At 36.8% G+C, this 21,615-nt stretch overlaps 1 protein-coding gene across 3 annotated transcripts in view; it reads left to right on the top strand.

Annotated features, from left to right (window-relative positions):
* Positions 1 to 14,910, top strand: part of ST8SIA6 (ST8 alpha-N-acetyl-neuraminide alpha-2,8-sialyltransferase 6) — a 148,195-nt gene extending 133,285 nt beyond the window's left edge. For all 3 annotated transcript variants that reach the window (XM_081820685.1, XM_081820682.1, XM_081820684.1), the window contains 4 exons: positions 2,036 to 2,180; positions 5,898 to 6,010; positions 9,022 to 9,114; positions 10,784 to 14,910. In XM_081820685.1, the coding sequence (XP_081676811.1) occupies positions 2,036 to 2,180; positions 5,898 to 6,010; positions 9,022 to 9,114; positions 10,784 to 11,252 (820 nt within the window). In that variant the 3' untranslated portion in view covers positions 11,253 to 14,910. The remainder of the gene's footprint in view (positions 1 to 2,035; positions 2,181 to 5,897; positions 6,011 to 9,021; positions 9,115 to 10,783) is intronic.
* The last annotated feature ends 6,705 nt before the right edge of the window (positions 14,911 to 21,615 follow it).

The following is a 21,615-nucleotide window of genomic DNA, read 5'->3' as shown; positions in this document are numbered from 1 at the left end:
GGGTTTCTGAATTTGAAATATGCCACATTGAATTGTTATGAGATTAAATTTATAATTAAAAAACTACTTAGTATCATGTTTTTGAATACACGTCATTTCATTTTCAATTTTTCCTTTTGTTAACCTCCATGAACTATCTTTAAGACATGGTAGGTTCTGAAATCCAAAGAGGGATAATAAGCAGGTGATAGAATTCAATTAAGAAGAAGGTACTATTTTAATGATATAAATTAACTAATAAGTATTATTGAAAATATTGATTTTTAGGGTACAAGTAACATCACAGCATTGCCTTTTCATACCCTGAGAATTATTGAAATTTGGAAAGACTGGACTATAATTCAAAATGACCCTGACAGATTAGAGCATTTTATTTTTGTCAAAAGGACAAAATTCAATGGGAACTTGTACAAAAGTATACCCTTCAGGACCAAAACCAATAAATGGGGAAGGACCAGTTATGAATCTAGGATGTCAGCAATGACCATGTCAGCCTTGTTCACTGAATACTCACTGTCCTCTGTGCTATGATTGGATCCAGCTTTGGTACATATTTTTTTTCTAAGTTTTTATGTAAATTCCAGTTAGTTAATGTATAGTGTAGTATTAGTTTCAGTAGTAGAATTTTGTGATTTACCACTTAGATACAACACCCAGTGCTCATCACAAGTGCCCTCCTTAATCCGCATCACCCATTTAACCCATCCCCCCACCCACCTCCCTTGCAGCAAAGAGTCTGTTTGATAGGTATTTTTAAGTAATATGGAGAAATAAGTAAAGGTTTAAAGAGGAACAAGATGACTAAAATAATGAAAAACTGGTCCTAGGAGGAAAATCTGAGAGAAGAGGAATTTCTCTAAATGCTTCCAGATTGAAAAGGTTCAAGTTCCCTTTGTTTATTACCATTTTCAATTACATGAGGTATTTTTATGGAGAGATTCTATGAAAAGCAAACAAGGGAAATGGATTTAAGTTGAGATAGTTGAGTTGTACAAATGGAAGGATCTCTTGACCTCAAGGTTGATTAAACTCAGGAATAATTATCAAGTGATGCTGTGGATTCTGCATCCCTGGAAAATTATATAAACAAAATATAAATTCTGAGTGGATCTAGATTGACCTGCCAGAGGTTGGGGGCAAGCCCTGATGATCCCTGGGAGGACCTAACTGGGGCTACATTCTATTAATAATGTTTCACTCCACAGTAAGAGTTTTGAAACAGCTTGATACTAAATTATATTCTTTCTGTAAGGAATGGCAACTTTAAATTCGCTTCACTCAGAAATTCCCCGTGTTAATTTACAGCAGCCGTGACTGTGGATAGCAATACCATATTGTATACTTGAAATTTGCTAAAGGGGTAAATATCAACTGTTCTCACCACACACACACACAAAAAGAAAAGAAATCAATGATAATTATGTGAGGTAATGGATATGTCAATTAGCTTGATTGTGGTGGTGATTATTCCACAATGTAGAAATATTAGCAAAACATGAAGTTGAACACCTTAAATATAAATCATTTATGTTCGTGAATTATATCAGTAAAGCTAGAAACAAATCCCTGTATTGAATGATTCTTCTTTTCATTAGACTTGTCTCCTAGTAAATCACTACATGTTGCTTTGGTGACAGTTTGTAACACTGTTCTTAATTTAGTTTCTCTACTTTATAATTATTATAAAATAATTACAGTATATCCTGTCATTTTTCTCTTAAATGTTACAACATTATCATTAGGAGGACATTTTTAAATGTGAACCATTATGTTCATGAGTGTTTTCTGTCGGTGAGCAGGTCTCTATCTGAGCGTAAGTATGTTTCACATTCTTCGCTTTTTGATCCTGCCGGGTTATCATTCCATCATCCAGACCAGTTAGGGTGGAAAGAGATAAAAATGTCATCTTGGTGAACGATTTCTCTTCTTTCTGAAAGTCAATATGGCAAAAATCCTCTTGCATTTTCCACTGTATCCTCTATTTCTGGTTTCTTAATCTCGTTCCGTGGTTCACTTTTATTCTTCTCCTTCACAGAGCAAAACTTGCTTCCTGTTGTGATGCTGCTCAAAACTTCATTGTTTCTCAGAATAACACTCCAGCTGGAACCAACATGAGTTATGAGGTGGAAAGCAAAAACGAAATCCTAATTAGAGAGAACATTTTTAATATGTTTCCAGTGGTGAGTAAAGACTTGTTGTGGTTGATTTGTGTCGCCATTGCAGGTGACTTTTCTCCCACGTTACATTGTAACTTACACTAATGGAGGAATGAACTTAGAATTAAAATACCATAGTTGTTTTGATGTAAAAGATGGTGGTAGTGGTCCCTTTTAAAAAGACAATTTTGAATGCAAGTGGCTCTGCAGGGAATGGTATTTATATCTTACATGATAAGCTCTCCAAGTCCTTGAGTCTTCATGACTCATCCTTGCATGAGATGAGCTACTTGGGCTTTCTGCATAGTAATTACTGGGGCTTGGAAAGAGGACCATTTTTCACCTGGAATAAGATTCTTCCAGTTGTCAGTTTTGGTGACTGAATCAATTCCTTCACAAAGAGCTGTGGGTTTATGTGGCTAATCTTTGGGAAGTAAATTTGTTAAGAATTCGTGGGGGCACCTGGGTGGTGCGGTTGGTTAAGCATCCGACTCTTGGTTTCAGCTCAGGTCATGATCTCAGGGTCATGAGATTGAGCCCCCCATCGGGGGCTCAGTGCAGAGTCTGCTTCAGATTCTCTCTCCCTCTCCCTCTCCCTCTACCACACCCCCGTGCTCTGTCTCTCTAAAATACATACATAAATCTTAAAAAGAAAAAAAAAAGAATTTGTGGTCAGTGAACATAACCTCACGTTCAGGGATTTCTGTGCAGTGTGTTTATTGATGTATCCCAAGCTCCAGAACATTCCCCAGTGCATATATGCATTCATTACATATTCATTAAATAAACTAATGAGTAATGATACAGTGTCATTACAAGAAGAAACTTCTTTAATATAAATCTAAACTTGGGGAGAATTTTTGTCATGAAGAACAGCCTATCGCTTATAAACATACACTCTCAGTCATCTTTTCATGATTTGATTAAAAGCAATTAAGCTAAGTCAATATGGTAAAAAATGGGATGACCTTATATATGCAGTTTACCAACTGTAGACTATTCAGTTCTTGCAATTAATTCCCTTTTGTTGGACCTTTGACTTCTTTTAAGTAATTTATTGGTCATGTAAGTTGTTATGGTTTTTCTTTTACTGTTATAATTCAAAGGAAGACTAATTGGCTGAGAATGATTGCAAAATGAGTAGAAAATGATAGAGAAAAAATATTACAAATTTTCTGGAAGGAAAGGGGGACGTAAAATGACTCATAAAGCATTCTAAAAATGCCCTCATGATACATTGAAATTACCAATAATCAAAAAGATAATAAGTACAGAATATTTATATTCCCAATCAAAGAAGTCCTGGGAGAGTTTCACAATGAACAACTCTCACCCTTGCAATTTTTTCTAGTGTTTTCCTTGCTTTAGACTGATCAGAACAGAGGAGCAGCCGAGATTTTTTTGGCTTCTAATTGGCACCTTGAAAAGAATAACCTAGGTTTGATAATTTTATACGCAATTAACAACAGCATCCATTTCCCAAATTTGCACTAATTTTTCAAAATTGGGGTGGGGGCGGGGAGGTAATTCTGACTTCAGTAACAGTTGCAGAGCTAGGCCACTTTTCTGTGTTGCTTCAACACTCCCGTTTCTCTGGAGGAGACATCTAAGGGAGCTGGCCTCCTTCCCGCCCTGCTTCCTGCATTCCCCTGTTCTATTCTGCTAGAAAACTGTGGGGCAAGCAGCAAGCAGATCACAATAGATATTTTTGATGAATGTTGTGAAGTCATTTCCTCCAAACACTTTGCTAAGTTACTTGAAAAGAAAACAAGGTTGGTTTTCCACCAGAGTGAGTAATGAGCAGGCCTTGCTCAACATAGCACAAATTTTCCACTTTCTTAGGAGCTTTATTTTAAGAAACATTGGAGTTTGTAATTCAGAGGTTACTCTTACTGAACATGAGATCCCAAAGCATATGGGCTTTTCCTCCCAGTTGACCAAGAAACCAGAGAAAACATGCATTATTTTGAGTGCTATTTTAATAGGAGACAAGTTTCCTTCAGTCATCTTTTCTGCTGTACCATTAAGAGTATATTTGCATTCTATCCAATCTGTAAAATTCAGAATTTATCGTGGCACCATCTAGTAAACACAGGTTGAAGACATCTTGAGCTAGAAGTACAGCAGACTTGAAATCACCTGAGGTATTTGGGAACCATTAACTTCAGAGCCAGGTCCTCTGCTAGGCATTGCAGATACAAAGAGAAAAAGGTACATAATTAACATTGTATTCATTGAATGTGAGAAGCTGTGTAACTGTAGTGAATAAGAGCATGGCCTCCTTCAGGGGTTTGAATCCCAGCTCTGACACTTGCTAGCCATTACTTAAACCCATGCTTTTATTTCCCGTCTGTAAAATGCTCATATGGATCACATGTGTTAATAAGTCAGGCACTTGGAACAGCGTCTCTCGTATAATAAGCACAATATGATTCTTAATGGTTAGAGACAAACCTAGACGTGCTGAACCAGAGTTCTCTCTGCTTGTTTGGCATCTCCCAGATGGAGCACCTAACAGTCATAGGGATTCAGCAGTTCTTTGGGCTTCTCAGAACCACACTGGCCCTGAGGTGTTGCCGTTGGTACTGGTAAACTGGCTTTGGGCAGTAGGCTGCCCTGATTTGTAGTGTTGGCCAATTTTACGTACCCCTGGGGTGGCCGATTTAAATTTACCAGTGGTTTCCCGACAGTTCACAAAATTCCTGAATATTTACCCGCTGGCTCCCACACCCTGGTCCAAGTGGGTCCCAGCTCAACACTGGAGGTTTTTTCCAGGGCAGGCCCTTGGGCTAGCAAGCCTTTATTGAAACGCCACTGCATACATTACAACATGCAAGGTCTACGGTGAAAGATGAGGGGAAGCTAAAAGTCATAAACACACTCTCTGCCCTTGAGGACCTCCACTTGAATTCTGAAGACAAAAGAGGTGACTCAGGACGATGTCACTGTGGAGTCTGAGCTGGACCTTCTTGGTGCTGCTCAGGTTCCTGTCATTACATCAGGGAAAGAGACCAGCAAAGAAGTGCACCATTGAATTGAGAAGTTATGTTTCAGACTGGGAAGGACTTGGGAAAAGGGGGAAATCTTTTGGGGGTAGACAAGTCAGGTCCTTGGAGGAAATATAAAAGATTCAGGCCTTGGAAATTCATTTGAAATATGTCAGCACGGAGTTAGTAGGCATCCCTGCAGCTCTGTGGCTGGTCATTTGCAGAGATGACAGGCATAAATCTCGTGTCATCACTGAGCCTGCAGGGCTAACTATTTAAGAAGCACAGGAAGCTTCCACTAAATTACCTATTCATTTTATGCCCAAGAATAGAGGATTTCATGATACTTTCTAATTGCTTTATTTCCTCTATTTTGCTGAAAACGTTCCTGTTTGTTGGAAGGGTCCAATGTGGGATTTTGCCAGTCTAATGTTATGTACTTAATTATGTGATGTAAGATACATTAAGTTACATTTTATAAACAAATGTATTATATTTTAGATTATTACATGATAGGGTATGTGATACACTGTATATTCTTCTCAAGAGAAATGAAAGGCAGGATTACAGGATTTTTTTATTGTAAGTCATAAATGGATCAACATGCTATGGCATCATTACTTCTGCTTTTATTCCTTGCTGTTTTTCTTTCCTTAGCATGTATAAAAAATGTAGCTGCTCAAATTAAGCTGGTGATGTTTGTGGTTCTGAAACTAAAGCTATTTTGTGATAGTTTTTCACTTCCTCCTGCTAGTCTCAGCCTTTCATGGAGTACCCCTACAATCAGTGTGCAGTGGTTGGAAACGGGGGAATTCTGAATAAGTCTCTTTGTGGAGCTGAAATAGACAAATCCGACTTCGTTTTTAGGTAAGCCCTGTCAGATTGGTTTCCTTGAAACCAAAGGTCAGTTGGATATTTTAAAGAGATGCTGTAAAGATACTCCATGTAAATTTCGACCTTTGAGCTGTGTTGCTTAAGTCTACAAATTATCTAGGTAGCCTTTCCTGAAGTGTTAAATGGATCACGAGTTCCTCAGAATGTTAATACCAGAAGGATAAAACTGTGTGATGGCCACATTGCAGAAACTCTGCTTGAAATCATGGTGAAAGAGGGTCTTCACTGCAGGACTTGTCAGAGCCTTCAGTGTATTGATATCATGGCTCCTTCAGAAGGACTCTGGAGAACAACATTTCTCAGGTTCACCTGGAAAAAAGAAAAAGAAAAAAAAAATATATATATATACATTAACAGAGCATTTCAAGGAACTTTTGTTCTCAGATAATACTCGAGAAAATGCTGACCTAAGCCTTGTATATTGCCATGCAACATCATTGTTTAGTTTTCAGGCTTGAAATTAAAAAAAGAAATTGTGGAGCTTCTAAATTCTGGTCTTTTAAAATGTTTATATCTCAGTAGCAGCTAGCTGGCAAACATGGAAGCCAAAGGGGTTTGTTTCTCTGGGGGCCTGTGCTAATAATAAGCCAAGCCGCAGAGTTCCCGCGCTTTCAGAATATGATGGAAAGGTGATTCATCCCTGTGAGGATGGATTTCAATTGAAATGCACCTTTTTAAAAAGTAAGTTCGAAATCTGTTTCTTCCTATTTCAGGGGCACTGATTTCATACATCGGAGGAGAGCCTTTGATCCTTATTGATTTAATGCTGCCCTTTATAGCAACTGAAAAGGAAGCAGGGTTTTCAGTCAGTAGCTCCCCTCCCCCACCCACTGCTTTACTTGAATCTCATTTAAAGTTTTTATTGCTACAGGTAACGACAGAACAGTAGACCTGACAGTCCAGCAGGTCATTGAATGTGCTCCTCATGATTCATGATAAAATGACCAATACCTGAATGATTTGGCCATTTAGTTAAAGCACTCACTGTGAAAAAGCCATAATGAAGCTAAATAATTGTTCTTGTAATAGACTTCTTATAGACTTAAAATTCTCAAAACATCTGTGGGGAGTGTTATGGCTACCCATCCATTTTACCTTATGGCAGACACACGAAATACAAGTTGAGGTTTAGGGGCGCCTGGGTGGCTCAGTCGTTAAGCGTATGCCTTCGGCTCAGGTCATGATCCCAGGGTCCTGGGATGGAGCCCCGCATCAGGCTCCCTGCTCCGTGGGGAACCTGCTTCTCTCTCTCCCACTCCCCCTGCTTGTGTTCCTGCTCTCGCTATCTCTCTCTCTGTCAAATAAATAAAATCTTTTTTTTTAAAAAAGCTGAAGTTTAAAAAAGAAAAACAAACATCTCAGCAACTACTTAATTTTGAACTCTACAGTAAGTATGCATATTTCTAGATCCTACCTTTGCTGCCAGGGATGTGGGGATGTTTCCGAGACAGTTCTCTGTGAAGTGAGCCTTCCAGACTGAAAGGCCAAATGAGGGCTTAGATGTGGGCATGGTCATTAAAATTTATTTAAATGTTAAGCCCGTACTTACTTTGAATACACATGTTCAGAGTTTGATAATAACAGTCTGGAAACTGCTTATTATTGTTTGTTTTTCATTTCAAAAGTTTGGGAGCTACTAGTTAAGTGGGTAAGGCACAAAAAGAGGTGACGAGTGGTTTTACCAACTACCACAACTCTTGTATGTATCCAGTACTCCATATTTCCCCTTGGAGTCTCCTACGATACTCTATTGGAAATCAACTTTGATTATTTATTTATTTATTTATTTATTTATTTATTTATTTATTTATAGTATTCCATGATTCATTGTTTGCGTATAACACCCAGTGCTCCATTCAATACGTGCCCTCTTTAATACCCATCACCAGGCTAACCCATCCCCCCACCACCTCCTCTCTAGAACCCTCAGTTTGTTTCTCAGCGTCCACAGTCTCTCATGGTTCGTCTCCCACTCCGATTTCCCCCCCTTCATTTGTCCCTTCACCTTTAATTTTAAAAAGAATTTGGGACTGTACTAGAAGGTAGATTTGTTATCACAGGATGTCCATTAATGCAGGCATTTCTGTATTGTCTGTAATTGATATTTATTTTTTGCAAGGTGACGTATTTAATTATTTTCTGACATGTCTTTTTTATCAATGAGAGATGTACATGGTCCGTTTGATTTTATGTTTCATAGAGTGTGGAATGCTGTTTCAACTTCAGTCCCTGCAGAACACATTACCTTGAAACAGCTTTCCTTAGGACACACCCAGAGAAGCTCCCTTTGTATGTATAGCTTTAAAGCAATGGCCTACTTGAAATTCTGTAAACAATATTTAGGGAGTCATAACCAACTTTCCCTTTTTTGTGAAAGGAATATAATTACTCAAAATTACAATTCTTAATTTGTTTTGAGTACTAAAAACAAATTAGTACTCAAAAGAGGAAGAGAACATTTATATGAAAACATCATTATAGGAACATTAGGGTTTTATTTATTAACAACATAATTTGCTAGAAAAACTATCCGTATGGGAATCAGAAAATTTCAGGTGTTTTTTTTTTTTTTTTTGGTCTTTGCTTCTGGCAGACTCTGTAACCTTAGTTGCAATGCCTCATTTTTTTTTAAATCTGTAAATTGATGATCATACCACTGTGGGAATATAATCAATAGAAATAATAATTTTAATAAAAGGATTATGAACTCTTCAGAAGCTAGGCAAGGTAATTATCATTTCTCATTTTGATATGCTTAGGGTCTTAATATTGAAAGCATTTATCAAATTTGTATATTTCATGCAATGTTGAAGTGCCAATTAAGGGCTCAGTACTCATTGAAGTTTTAAATGGAAATCAGATCAATTTAGAACTCCTTAACAACCATGATTTTCTTCGATAAAATAACAGTAATTATATGTGTACATGTATGTGCTTTTTTTTATAAGTTGCATTTTGAAAATACTTTTTTCTTCAAATTTCAGGTGTAACCTCCCCCCAGTCACAGGAAACGTTAGTAAAGATGTTGGCAGTAAAACCAATGTTGTGACTGTAAATCCCAGTATCATAAAACTAAAGTAAGTACCTCCCACTTACATAACTGTTTGAGAACATTTGTTTTATTATTTAACATGTTTCTTAGTTTGAACACTATCTTGTTGCTGGAATGACTTGCAACACAACTAGAAAGGCATTTGGGGAAAAGATAGAAGAATATATTCATAATTTTTTACTTTCTCTCAAGGTTGTAGGTTATAAGAGGTATGACCTCTCATTTTTTTTTTTAAAGAAAACCATTTTATTTTATTTTAAAGACCTCATTCTTTATTTTTTAAAGTAATCTCTACACCCAGTGTGGGGCTCGAACTTACAGCTCTGAAATCAAGAGTTGTACGCTCTACCACTGAGCTAGCCAGGCATACCAACCAATTGTACTTCTAATGTCATAAGCTGAACATTACTAATCAAGTGAGAACTCATTTATTTCTTCATCTTTTTTAACAATAGTGAAGTTACTTTTGAGAATTTTCTTTCAGAATTTTAGCATTACTCTTTTATCTTGGGAGCAGTTTCTTGATAGAACAGTTTATTTAGAAACTTCAGAGAATGAGTCTTAGGAGAACTTGGCCAAAAAAAGAAAAAAAAAGTTTTTACTATGGATAGTTTATTAACAAAAAATAATTCCCATATTTCATTTTTCACAGTGTAGCCACTACAAAATGTTCCTGGTTAATAAAAATCCCATCCATAGTTTTACTCCATTGTTTTCATCAAAATTGACTAATAATCATTACTAATAAAATACACGATATACTCATATAGTTCTAGTATCTCTTAAGATCATGTGAAATATTGTACCTGCATCCCAAAAATTTACTTTCTAGACACAATCATGCATACTATTATATTTACTAAGGTATTATTTAAATCAAACACACAGAACTATCACGATACATAAGGGAAATTTAAAATGTGTGTGTGTGTGTGTGTGTGTGTGTGTGTGAATATAGATATTTTAGGTTCTTTATAGGAAACTTTTATTTTGTGATCACATATACAAAAAGATACACAGATCACCAGTCTACAGCTCAGTGAATTTTTTTAATGTGTAGACATTTTAAGAGTGTCCTATGTTTGAGGGGTTGCCTGGCTGGCTCAGTCGTTAAGCGGCTGCCTTTGGTTCAGGTCATGATCCCAGAGTTCTGGGATAGAGTCCCACATCGGGCTCCCTGCTCAGCGGGGAGTCTGCTTCTCCCTCTCCCACTCCCCCTGCTTGTGTTCCTGCTCTCGCTGTGTCTCTCTCTGTCAAATAAATAAATAAAATTAAAAAAAAAATAAAGAGTGTCCTATGTTTGAGAAAAAGTCAGTCATTATTAAATTGGAAGGTATTTCTGTATCAAAAAGCTACCTTAGAGAAAAAGTTTACTGAGTTGGAAGATAAAATAATCTAAGAAATAGGTGTCCAGTAAGGATATAGCCCAGTAAGAAAATATAAATGAAAGCCTTGGGACACCATGAAAGATCGATGAAGACCTAGCCTTTGATATTTATAGGAGGCTTACTTGTACTTGAACTCTTGAGTCCACTGCCTATCTCTTATACACAACAGTGATATAAATAGTTCAATGGTCCAGCCAGTGGTAAATTCAGCCTTATGTAACCCAAACTGCTACTTTGATTATAATGATGATGATGTGGTTTTTTTGTTTGTTTGTTTTGTTTTTTGTTTTTTTTTTAATTTGTCAGATATGGGAACTTAAGGAAAAAGAAAGAAACATTTCTGGAGGACATTGCAACCTATGGAGACGCGTTCCTTCTTCTGCCAGCATTTTCTTTCAGGGCCAACACGATTGCCTCTTTCAAAGTGTACGACACCCTAAAGGAGTCTCAAGCAAGACAGAAGGTTCTATTTTTCCATCCCAAGTACCTGAGAAATCTTGCCCTTTTCTGGAGAACTGAAGGTGTGACGGAGTTTCGCCTGTCCTCTGGCTTGATGATCACAAGTGTGGCAGTTGAACTGTGTGAGCACGTGAAGCTGTATGGATTTTGGCCCTTCTCTAGAACGGTTAAAGACACACCTGTCAGCCATCACTACTATGACAATAACTTACCTAAACGTGGTTTTCATGAGATGCCTAAGGAATATAGACGAATTCTCCAACTTCACTTGAAAGGAATCCTCAAATTACAATTTAGCAAATGTGAAATAGCCTAAGCATAGTGCTTTAAATGGTAATAGTTTTAATAGAGTGCCATAGGTGAGTAACGGTGTTTCCCAATGCTAAAAGCATTGGGTGTAGGGCTAATAGGAAGAGCCCCAAAACTTGGTTTGAGCAAAGCTCCCCACTAAGCTTGCAACCCAGCAGCTCATGCAGTTGTCCTGATCTTCAGTTTCCCTCCCTGTAAAATGGGGACCATGATATCTAACTCTATCTAATAATCTATGAAAACTCTTGGCAAAGGATTGGCGTGAGGTAGGGACTCCATGAATATTTCCTTGTTGCTCTCTAGAACTACCGGTTCCACTCTCAGCAGAGTGATAATAAAAGGCATGCTGTTTTGAAGACCCTTCCTGGAGAGAACTGCTGAATTGCCAGTTTTCACTGGGGTTCTTTCTCAAGCAGGCCTCTCTATTAATAATATCCTTCTCATCCTCCTTCCTGTCCTAAAGAGTGCATCTAAGAAATTACAGCAAACCCTTGATGATTCAGGAATGAAATCCTCCTCTTTGGGTAGTAATGTGCCTGCTTCTGATTACCTTCACTAGGGTCATTAGCTGCAATGATGTGTCCGGCTGGATTTCGGCCAATTGTTTTCCTCCTTTATTTACATTTTTAAATCACTCTTCATAATTTATATTAATTTCTTGCCTTCCTCTGAAGCCTTTTCCACTCCCACTCACAGGAACTGTTTTAAGAGCATGAAGAGTTACAATAGCCAGTTTTTCTTACCTGGTGTCTGTGGAGTCATATATTCAGTTTATTTTATAAACAAATTATCCAACAGCTATTTCATGCCAGCCCCTGTAGCAAGCTCTGTGAGAGGGACCTAAAGGTGACCAAGTCCTATAGGAGGAAACGGACATGCATATGACCAACTGTTGTTATGACAGCTATGAAGAAAGTACTATGAGGAACAGAGGCAGGAGTAATTCAGTCTATTTCAGTGGACTCTGTTTCGGAGAAGAGGTAATGGCCGAATAAAACCTAGAAAGTGAGTAAGGTTTTAATAAATGAAGAAGATTCTAGGTAGAGGAAATATGATGGGGGAAAAAGCAGTCCCCTTGATTCTGATTCACCAAAATGAGGATATTTGAAGGTAAATCATGGTCTTTGCCCCAAGAACTATCACTTGAAGAGAGGTTGTAGCACATGAGGATGGTGGCTTGGGCCCACCTCTGAAACGGGAGTCATTGTGACCTGATAGACTTCACAGGAAAACGGTAAAGATTAAAATACACCAAAACTTAATTCTCATAAAGAAAGGTATATATTTACATGAGAAATAGGACAAATAATTTAAACATCAGTATCAAATAAAGCTTAAGTTGTATTGATTATTACCATTTTCACACCACTCCCTTCATTATGATGATACCTGTTAATGTAGGTCATCCCTTCATCTACTGAATAAGTTCTTTGATGACTTAACTAAGTGACTACATTTCTACTTTGCCTGTTTGTCTTTGTACCATCATGAGGAGGGCAGAAATTGGGGTGGAGCCGACTTGTCAGCATGCTGAATTAATTACAAATAAAATTCTGAATTCTTACCTTAGCCAGATGATTGTTTTACTCAATGTTCCCTTTTAAGACCATTCTGCTGTCAGTCACTTATTTTGGCAAAGTACCTCGTTCCTTTCATTGTTGTTGACATTTTTTTTTATGCCATTCTTTGTTCACATTTTATTCTTCTATAGCAGATGAAACCTATTAGCTCCATAAATTGCTTAAAAGTTCATATATAAATATTTTTCAAAAGGAGCATGCTTTTAGTTACATGAAGTCTAATTTACTTATCTTTCTTTCTGTGCAAATGAGTAAGTGGTTCTTTTCTATTGCTTCTAATGGATTTAATTTGTTTCTAAAACTCTGCTAGCAGTATAAGTAATGTCTATCATGTTACTAACGGTGATTATTAAAAATAGAACATTCTAATATTTTATAGATAGCAAAATGCTTCTCTTAAAATGTTTTTTGGGGAGTAGAACCTTAAACTTTTCTTTTTGATGATATTGGAAATAGATGATTAAGGAGTAAAAGTAATAGAATATATTGAAATCAATCATTAAATATACAATATGGAGATTTTATACTATGGTTTAATAAAAATTACATATGATTAACACAGAACTTAAGTTTTTTCCCATATAACTTCCTCTTTTAACTTCGGAGATTTTCTCTAGAATATCAAAATAGAATCTTTAATGTCACCGATACAAATTTCAGAAGTTCACAAACTTCTTGGGGGCTTCCCAGGTGTAATCTAAAACTAGTCCCTATACACCGAACACAGCGAGAGACCAAAGAAAGAGGAAGGCCACTCCAGATTTGGTAGATGGTAATTTTAATAAGCAGGGGACCTTGCGTATGGGATCATCTTGGGTGGCTGCAAGACTAGTAGATCTCCACATTTGTCTGGTAAACTTTAAAGTTTATGGAGAGGCCTTAACTAGGTTCAGATATGTATATTGTCCAGATGGTCTCAACACCACATTGCTGTCTCAAGGCTATGTCCTTGGGGCAGCTTCTGGGATCAGGGAAGGCAAATAGAATGCACATGCCAGGGACCGGGGAGGGAAAAGGAGCCTCCAGTTGCTAGGGTCCAGCTCATGGATCAACCGGCTGTCATGTCCTCTCAATAACCTCTCCTGACACTGTGAGATCAAGAAGCAGTGTCCTAATGATACCCATGTTCCACTAAAAGTTCAGTAGAAAAAAAAAAAGTGGAGAAAATGGTAGGCCTTTCTACAAGAGACATAACTAAAGTTGGTTTTCTGCTCAACACTTGTACTGCCATCCTAAAAGCATGTTGAAATGTTGCAGCATTCCCAGCTAGGGTCACCTGTGAACCAAAGGCTTTGGTCGAAAAGAACATGTGCTTTCTTTGTGTCTCTTTCCCGACTTGATCCATGACTGTTGTGAAATCTGTGGGAGGCCTCATTTCATATCCTAACATTTCCTCTTTGGCAGAGGATGACCTTGCCCATGTCCCATTAATGATGTGTCAATAATGTTTTGTTCCAAAGGAGAATTTTTTAAACCTTCTCAAATACAACAGAACGTACATTTTGATAATATAACATATCAGCTATGTGAGTTATAAATCATGAGCCACAGTTCTTTTTGTTCTATAATGGTAAATTATTACAAGTTTCACACTAAGATCAAAACAAAAAGAAAAACTATGAACTCCATTGTATAGATTTATAGATTATCCACCAAGTCTGACTGTGACTCAACAATCTGTGGGCATAATGAGCATTGCTTAAATGTTGATGGATTGGATTTGATCTTCTGCTCTTAAACTTGAAGTACATCCATGGGCATTGAAAATAGAAAGTCTGAGTACTGCTGCTAGACAGTATGAAACTTTAATGGGGACTCCAGCTCATAGTACCACATATCACCAGTTTCTAGGGGAAATACTAGTTTGCTTGATTCTATTTTTTACTTGTTGTTCAGCATCCCTGGGCAATGTAACCAAATAGCAAAATTCTAAAAGAATTTTCATCTAAATCTGAGGGTTAGGCAAAAGTGTTCATGTAAGCACATAGTACTTGCTGCTGTGTCATCCCTGGAAAGGAGTCTATGAACAATCACATAGAGTTTAACATTACACAGTATAATAGTCCTTGAAGTCTCTGATTTTTTTCTCCTAACAAAAAGGAAAGGCAAATAGATCATGACTCTCAGGAAAGAAGATTTCCTTTTGCATGTAAATATGTGGGCTCTCAGCCAGGTAATCAGCCAAGGACTTTTTTTTTTGGGGGGTGGGGGAGGACTTTCTGTGTATAGAATACTGAATTAAGCCATAAATCAGACTTGTTTGAGGCTAGGTTTCTTCTTACAAAAAAATGTACCAGTTCAATACTACATCATGTCGTGCACCCTAAATCATTCCATGAATTTCAGGAAGCTTTGGGAAAATTGGAAAATCTTAGAGATAACAGATCTGCTCACATCCTAAATAGCTACCTTAGAAGTACTGTTAAGATGCAATGTGTAGTATAGTTATGACATTCAAAACATTTTATTTTTGTAACAGGACATGAAAATATATTGTTATGCCAGTAAACACTGAAGGAATTTCAGAGAGTCACATGAAGTATCTGAAGCACTTGACCTAATAAGATTATTTCTTACTTTATTTTTGATTTTTAACTCTCCTGGGTAATTTCAAGGTTTCCTATTTGCATATGACTTCAGAAGGCTGACTCCATAGTGAAACTCACAATTCCTTTCCTGAAGATGGATGAACAGGAATAGTTCTTTTACCCATCTTCTCTTACTGGGTCATCAGTCTTCTAAGAGCATTCTTCTTTTAATCAGAAAAATGCGAGTGATATATTATAAAGATACATTGCTTACATATGGAGAAAAGATGTTATTTCCACATACTCTTTCTGTCCCTTTTCCTTCTCCCTTTTTAGGGACACCTGTTAATATACATGAAACTTCTTGAAATTTGTTCTTTAGCTCACAGACTCTCTGTCATCTGTTCATTCTTCCTTTTTTTTTTTTTTTTTTGTCTTTCATTTTGGATAGTTCCTATCCCTGTATCTTCAACTTGACTAATATTTTCTTTTCCAGTGTCTAATCTGGTGTCAATCCCATCCAATATGTTTTTCATTTCAAACATTGTAGATGTTCAATTTGTGCCTTTTTATATCTTCCATGTCTGCATTTAACATGCTTGTTCACTCCTCTACCTTCTTGAACATATGGAATAGACTTGTTACCCTTTCAGTGTCCTTTTTTATTAATTCTATCATCTGTGTAATTCCTGGATCTGTTACCACTGATAGATTTTTCTCCTCAATATGAGTTGTATTTTCCTGCTTCTTTGAAAGTCTGAGAGTTTTTTATTGAATGCCAGATACTGTGAATTTTACTTTGGTGGCTGTTGAATATTTTGGTGTTCCTAAAAATATGTGAAGATTTGTTCTGGGTGAAATTAAGTGACTTATAAACAGTTCATTCCTTTTCATTACTTTTAGTCTGTGTTATTTAAAACCATAGCAGTGCTTATTCTAGGGTAAATTTTTTCTCACACTGAGACAATACCCTTATGAGTGTCCTACTGAGAGCCCCAAGATTTTCTTTTCTATCTGGGAAGAATGTGAATTTTTCTATCCTTTTTAACTTTGAGGAGTTGTTTCATCTGGGTGATTCTTTTCCCAGATTTAGGCATTTTCCTCACATGTGCTGGTCAATACTCAGCTGAAGGCTAGAGGAGATTTCTCTCTAGATGGCCCTCTCCACTCTGGATCTACATGGGCATCCCTGACTAATTCTATAATGTCTACTCGGAGAGACCACGGGACTCTGCTTGAGCTTCTGCTCCTGTGCTGTGGCCTAGCAACCATCTAAGCAGTAAGCTAGGGCAACTGTGGGACTCCACTAGCCTGGGTCCTTTTTCTCAAGGATTACCTTCTTGAGTTGCCTAATGTCCAATGTCTGCAAACCACTGTTTCATGTATTTTGTCTGTTAGTTTTTAGTTGTTTTGGGCAGGAGGTAAAACCTAGTCCCTGCTACTCTACCTTATCCAGAAGGAGAAATTCCCCTATGATTTGATTTTTGTAGTGTTTGTCACCTATCTTTTTTTGGGGTTGCTGGAAATATCTTCTAGAAATTTCCTTTGCCCATCTGAAATTTGGCCTGTTTTTTTTGTTTTGTTTTGTTTTGTTTTGTTTTAACCCCAGGTTCTATGATAGACTACCAGAAGTCAGTGGGATCCCATGGGACTCATTTTGTTATAAGAACATAGTAAAAATATTTTATTAAGTGTTTGCTATACACTTGGCACCTGTACAAGAACTTGGCTTACATTATTTTATCTTATTTAAACCTAAGTCTAAGGGGTAAATTTAATTATCTCTATTTTTATATATGAGAAAACCAGCTAAGAGAGGCTAAAAAACTTGCCCAAGGTTATATAGCATACAAGTGTCAAAATCAGGTTTCAAATTCAGGTTGTATGCCTAAAGCTGGTGTGCTTCATCAATATTTTATTCTCTCTTTAGTGTTATCGTTGTGTGTGTTGCTTTGTGTAGGAAAATAATGTTATCTAAAATGTTTAAATTTTAGAATTACATCCACATCACTTTGGGTTTTCATTTCTTTAGTTGCCTTAGTCCTCTTGGTAAGTTCCAAATTTTAACTTTTCTAAATTAAGGAACGATGATTCAAGCTTGCACAATACATTTTTATATATCTTACTATATTCACTCTAAATTTTAATTAATTTTGGAAGTTTCTAATATGTTGTATTCTCCTGAGTTCTTTTGAAATGAGCATTTAATGGGATAGATTAATTTCTTTTCTTAGCCTGATACTATTTTATTTGTTTTAAGGTGTTTTGTGTGTGTGTGTGTGTGATATTCAATAAAATACCAACACATTATCGTATCCCTTGCCTTTTGAAGACCTCAAAGAGATTTGAAATCCTTGCTTCAGCTATTACAGAGTATTCTTTGGAGACTAATATCACCAGTCTCATCTGATATGGAAATGTGAGCAATCAGAAATCTGTTAAAGATTTGCCAAAGATCATTTTGAGCCAAGTTAATAGCAAGTACTCAGTGTGCCAGGCAACCAGCAAACCTGATACCATTTATTGAAAGTTCCTTTGCACCAAGGACTATGCATAATACTTTATGTATATTATCATGAATTCTTGAAAGATTGCAATGTAGTGGTCAATTTGATTTTCTTAGATGAGAAAATGACTCAGGAGGGTCAAAGTACTTTCAGCTGAAATATCAGAAATCTCCATCAAACTGGCTTAAATTGTGTAGAATTCTTGGCCACAGATCTAGAAGTCCCAAACAGGGCATCCTAAGAACTTTTGTTCTGACTTCATTTCCCTGCAAGAGTCATAGTTAGGTTTTACTCGGTGTGTTGACTTCATCCTAAGACTTGTTGTTGAACAAAAGCAGCACATGCAGGCCTCATAAATGTGCATCGGTACATATCCAGAGAAGAGGAGAGAGCCACTTCTTGATGCTATCCCAGAAGAAGGAGAAAGAGCTTTCCCCAAAGCGCCATCAAATCTTTCATTCTTTCTCATTGGTTCACATTGGTCACATGAACATTCCTAAACCAATCATTGGCAAAGGGAATATGGAGCCAACTTTTACAATTAATCCTACCCCTGGGATAATAGGCTTCAAGGGGAATTATTGTGTACCTGTACAAATTTAGGTTTCTGTTGAGAAGGAGGAAGGGAAGAAGAGACTTTGGGTGGATATCCGACCATAACTGCTACAAGTAATTTTCCATGTCACTCACCTACTAAGTGATTGAAGTAGAGTTTGAACCCAAGTAGTACTGACTCCAAATTTCATGGTCTTTCTTGAAAACCCTGAAGCTTTTCAGTATGCCATCCTGTTGATTATGGAGAAGATATACTATGTGGCCTTTAATTTTTTTCCCATAAAATTAGTTACTAGATATTAAATGCATTAACCCCAGAAGCAGTTCTTATAGAAATGATGCCTTTTACATTTTCATTTTGGGCACTGATCCTTCTTTGGTATTAATCAAAATGTGATATGTAGGATCCCATACTCTTATTTGTTTTACTTGTAAGACAGTGCCTTGATTAATTTTCATCAAATATGTGAAATGAAATGTTCACTCATGTGTGAAGTCTTAGAAATAAGCTATTAAGACTTTTACCTTATAGTAGACTTTCTGGGCTTACTGATCTTTGAATAAACACAGTGATATTTTAACAACTTTGTCTTAAGTACCCAGTGCTGATGGCTTCCCAGAATGGTACCCTTCTCATTAGGTATTTACCCAAGTTGCTCTTCTGAGAATCATAAAACTCCCTATATATGAGCTGCACCATGCTAGTTCTGGTCATAAAGGAATGGTTGGTCCTCTAGTAATAAACATTTCTGAAGAGAATGCTTCCTTCCATTTTGCATCAGCAAGGCAATAGTTTATCAAATATTTATGTCCTGTTTTACCCACACAGTCCTAGTTTATCCCCTTTTATTCTCAGAAATATCCAGTCCAAACATGTGTGATCCCCCAGTTTCTTTGAAATTAGAATTTCATAAACAGGATTCAGTGGGGCTGTCCCATATAACTCAGTCAAAAGCTTGAAGTTTGGGCTTTAAACACTCTTAGCCTGAGATGTACTATTCCCACCTCTTTTGAGAGTCAAGAGAACAGTAGTACCTAGTCTCACTGGAGAATAAATTATGAGGATTGGCTTGGATTTTGAATGTCCTCTATCTCCACAGTGAATGGATTTTATTTTCTGAACGTGTAGCTCTCGAAAGGGCACAGATTAGAAGGCTGTGTGGTCAGCTCCAGTCCTCCCCTAGCCCGTTCTATTACTAGCTTCCTTTTGGGGCTGTGAATATGTTTAATCTCCTTTTCCTATGCTAAGAAATATGGTAGAGGTGCCTGCCCCACAGAATGTCTTCACAGAGTAATACATTCAGCATTACAAAGGCAAAAGCAACCTATCATATTCACTGTTGTAACATATTTAACTATTGTCAGTTTGTCAAAATATTTCTAAGTAGAATTAAAGTTAGACATTGGAGTTGTTAGGGTAATTATAGCTCTCAGGATCAGAAACATAGTCCATTGTGTGAAAAACAGCATTGGTCCTAATTATAAAGCTGGTATCCACTTACTCAAGAGGAGGTGTTGATATTTATTTTCTCCGTTGATAAAATATTTCTCCTACCACCATGACACATTGATAACAGCAAGTGACTTCATTGTCTCTAGATGAAAAAAATAATGATTAACATTTTGACTGCCTTTAGAAAAACTGAAGGAAACATTTGTTTCCTGTATTTTTGTCTTCTGTTTTTTGAGAAACTGCTCAAAATTCCACACTGTTTCTAAAGAAAGTGTAACTTCAGGTAAATTCCTTGGATGTATATACTTGTTTTATAATTAAACAGAGCACTTTAATAATAGGCTGCTTTAGAAGGTTTGCATTTACAAAATGGGAATATCATTAAGCACTGATGGTCATTTAATAAAGATCATATCAGCATATTTTATTATCATAGTGGATATCCTGTAGGTACTAAGCTATTTCTAATCGGCCCAAACCAAAATGCAAAATCAAGCATAAGTAGAAAATACTTTTTCAGATTTGTAGTAAATTATTACTAGCTTCTTTTGAGTTATGGATTATTTCATTGAATTTGTTGAGGTCATCACCAGTATTATTCTCATTTTATAAAGAACGTTGAAATTTCAAAACAGCAAGGAACTTGAACCAGATTATACAGCTGAGAAATGAAAGATGGGAGAAATTGCATTTTTAAAAACTTTTTTATTTTTAAATGTTTCAAACTTAAGGAAAATTAGCAAGAAAAGTATAATGAGTACCTGATCTATGACTATGTAGAATCAACCATCGAGGGTACAATGAAGGTATCATGGTCCTTTACCCTAAATCAGCTTGTACTGTGTTAAGAACAAGGTTATTCTCTTACACAAGCACAATATAATTAGTAAGGGATTTCAGGAGACAAATTTTCTTCTCAATAGATATGCTAGATTGTTTCCCTAATCTAGATGAAGAGCAAGACTGTTAGTTACATATATAACCCTTGAGTCTGTGCATTGATTTTGTTCCTGAGAATATTCTTTTCTAGCTGTACTTTGGCATATTTGTAATCAACCAGCACGTGCTATTTTGAGTTGTCGGTGAATGCCATCTGAAAACAGTTCACAAAATTCTCATTATTATAACTCATTTTGAGCCAGCTTTGTAACAGCCTGGATGGCCTCTGGATAGAAATTAGGAAAATGAGTAAGAAATGATAGTCAGCAGGTCTCCTCTTCCACACTCTTATTCAATGAGTTACTGCGGTGACTCAAACAAAACAGAATCCTTGGGTCTTCCAAAGTCTCCGATTTCCGTATGCCTTAGGAAAACCTTAAGGTTGTATGTTTTGTTGCAAACGTTCTAAGGGTTATGACTAAAGACCAGAATCTTTATGGTTCCCCCATCTTCACGCCCCGGCCTTCCAACACAATGTCGAGACTTAAATATTTTCCTTGAGCAGAGAACTCTGGAAGCTCCTAAGCACATATTCTAAGGAAGTTTTCCTTTCCTCTTCGTAACATGTGTTGGAACCAGTGAATTCTGACCTTCCTGACTTCATAAAATATCCTGAGTTCAGCCACGCACCTGCTAGCATTTTGTGATCTCTCACCACGGGCACCTTTGCAAGGTGAGATAAAAACAAACCAACCTCTCTGCATTATTATTATCCATCACAAGTGACAAATTTGACTTTTAATTCATGTTCCTCAGTAGATAGACAGTAACAGTGTGCGTATAATAGTAGACACTTGGAGGTACGACT

This window comes from Leptonychotes weddellii, chromosome 5 (genome assembly GCF_054177405.1).
Source record: "Leptonychotes weddellii isolate Sample4059 chromosome 5, ASM5417740v2, whole genome shotgun sequence".
NCBI lineage: Eukaryota > Metazoa > Chordata > Mammalia > Carnivora > Phocidae > Leptonychotes > Leptonychotes weddellii.
This window is presented reverse-complemented; position numbering and strand designations above follow the sequence as displayed.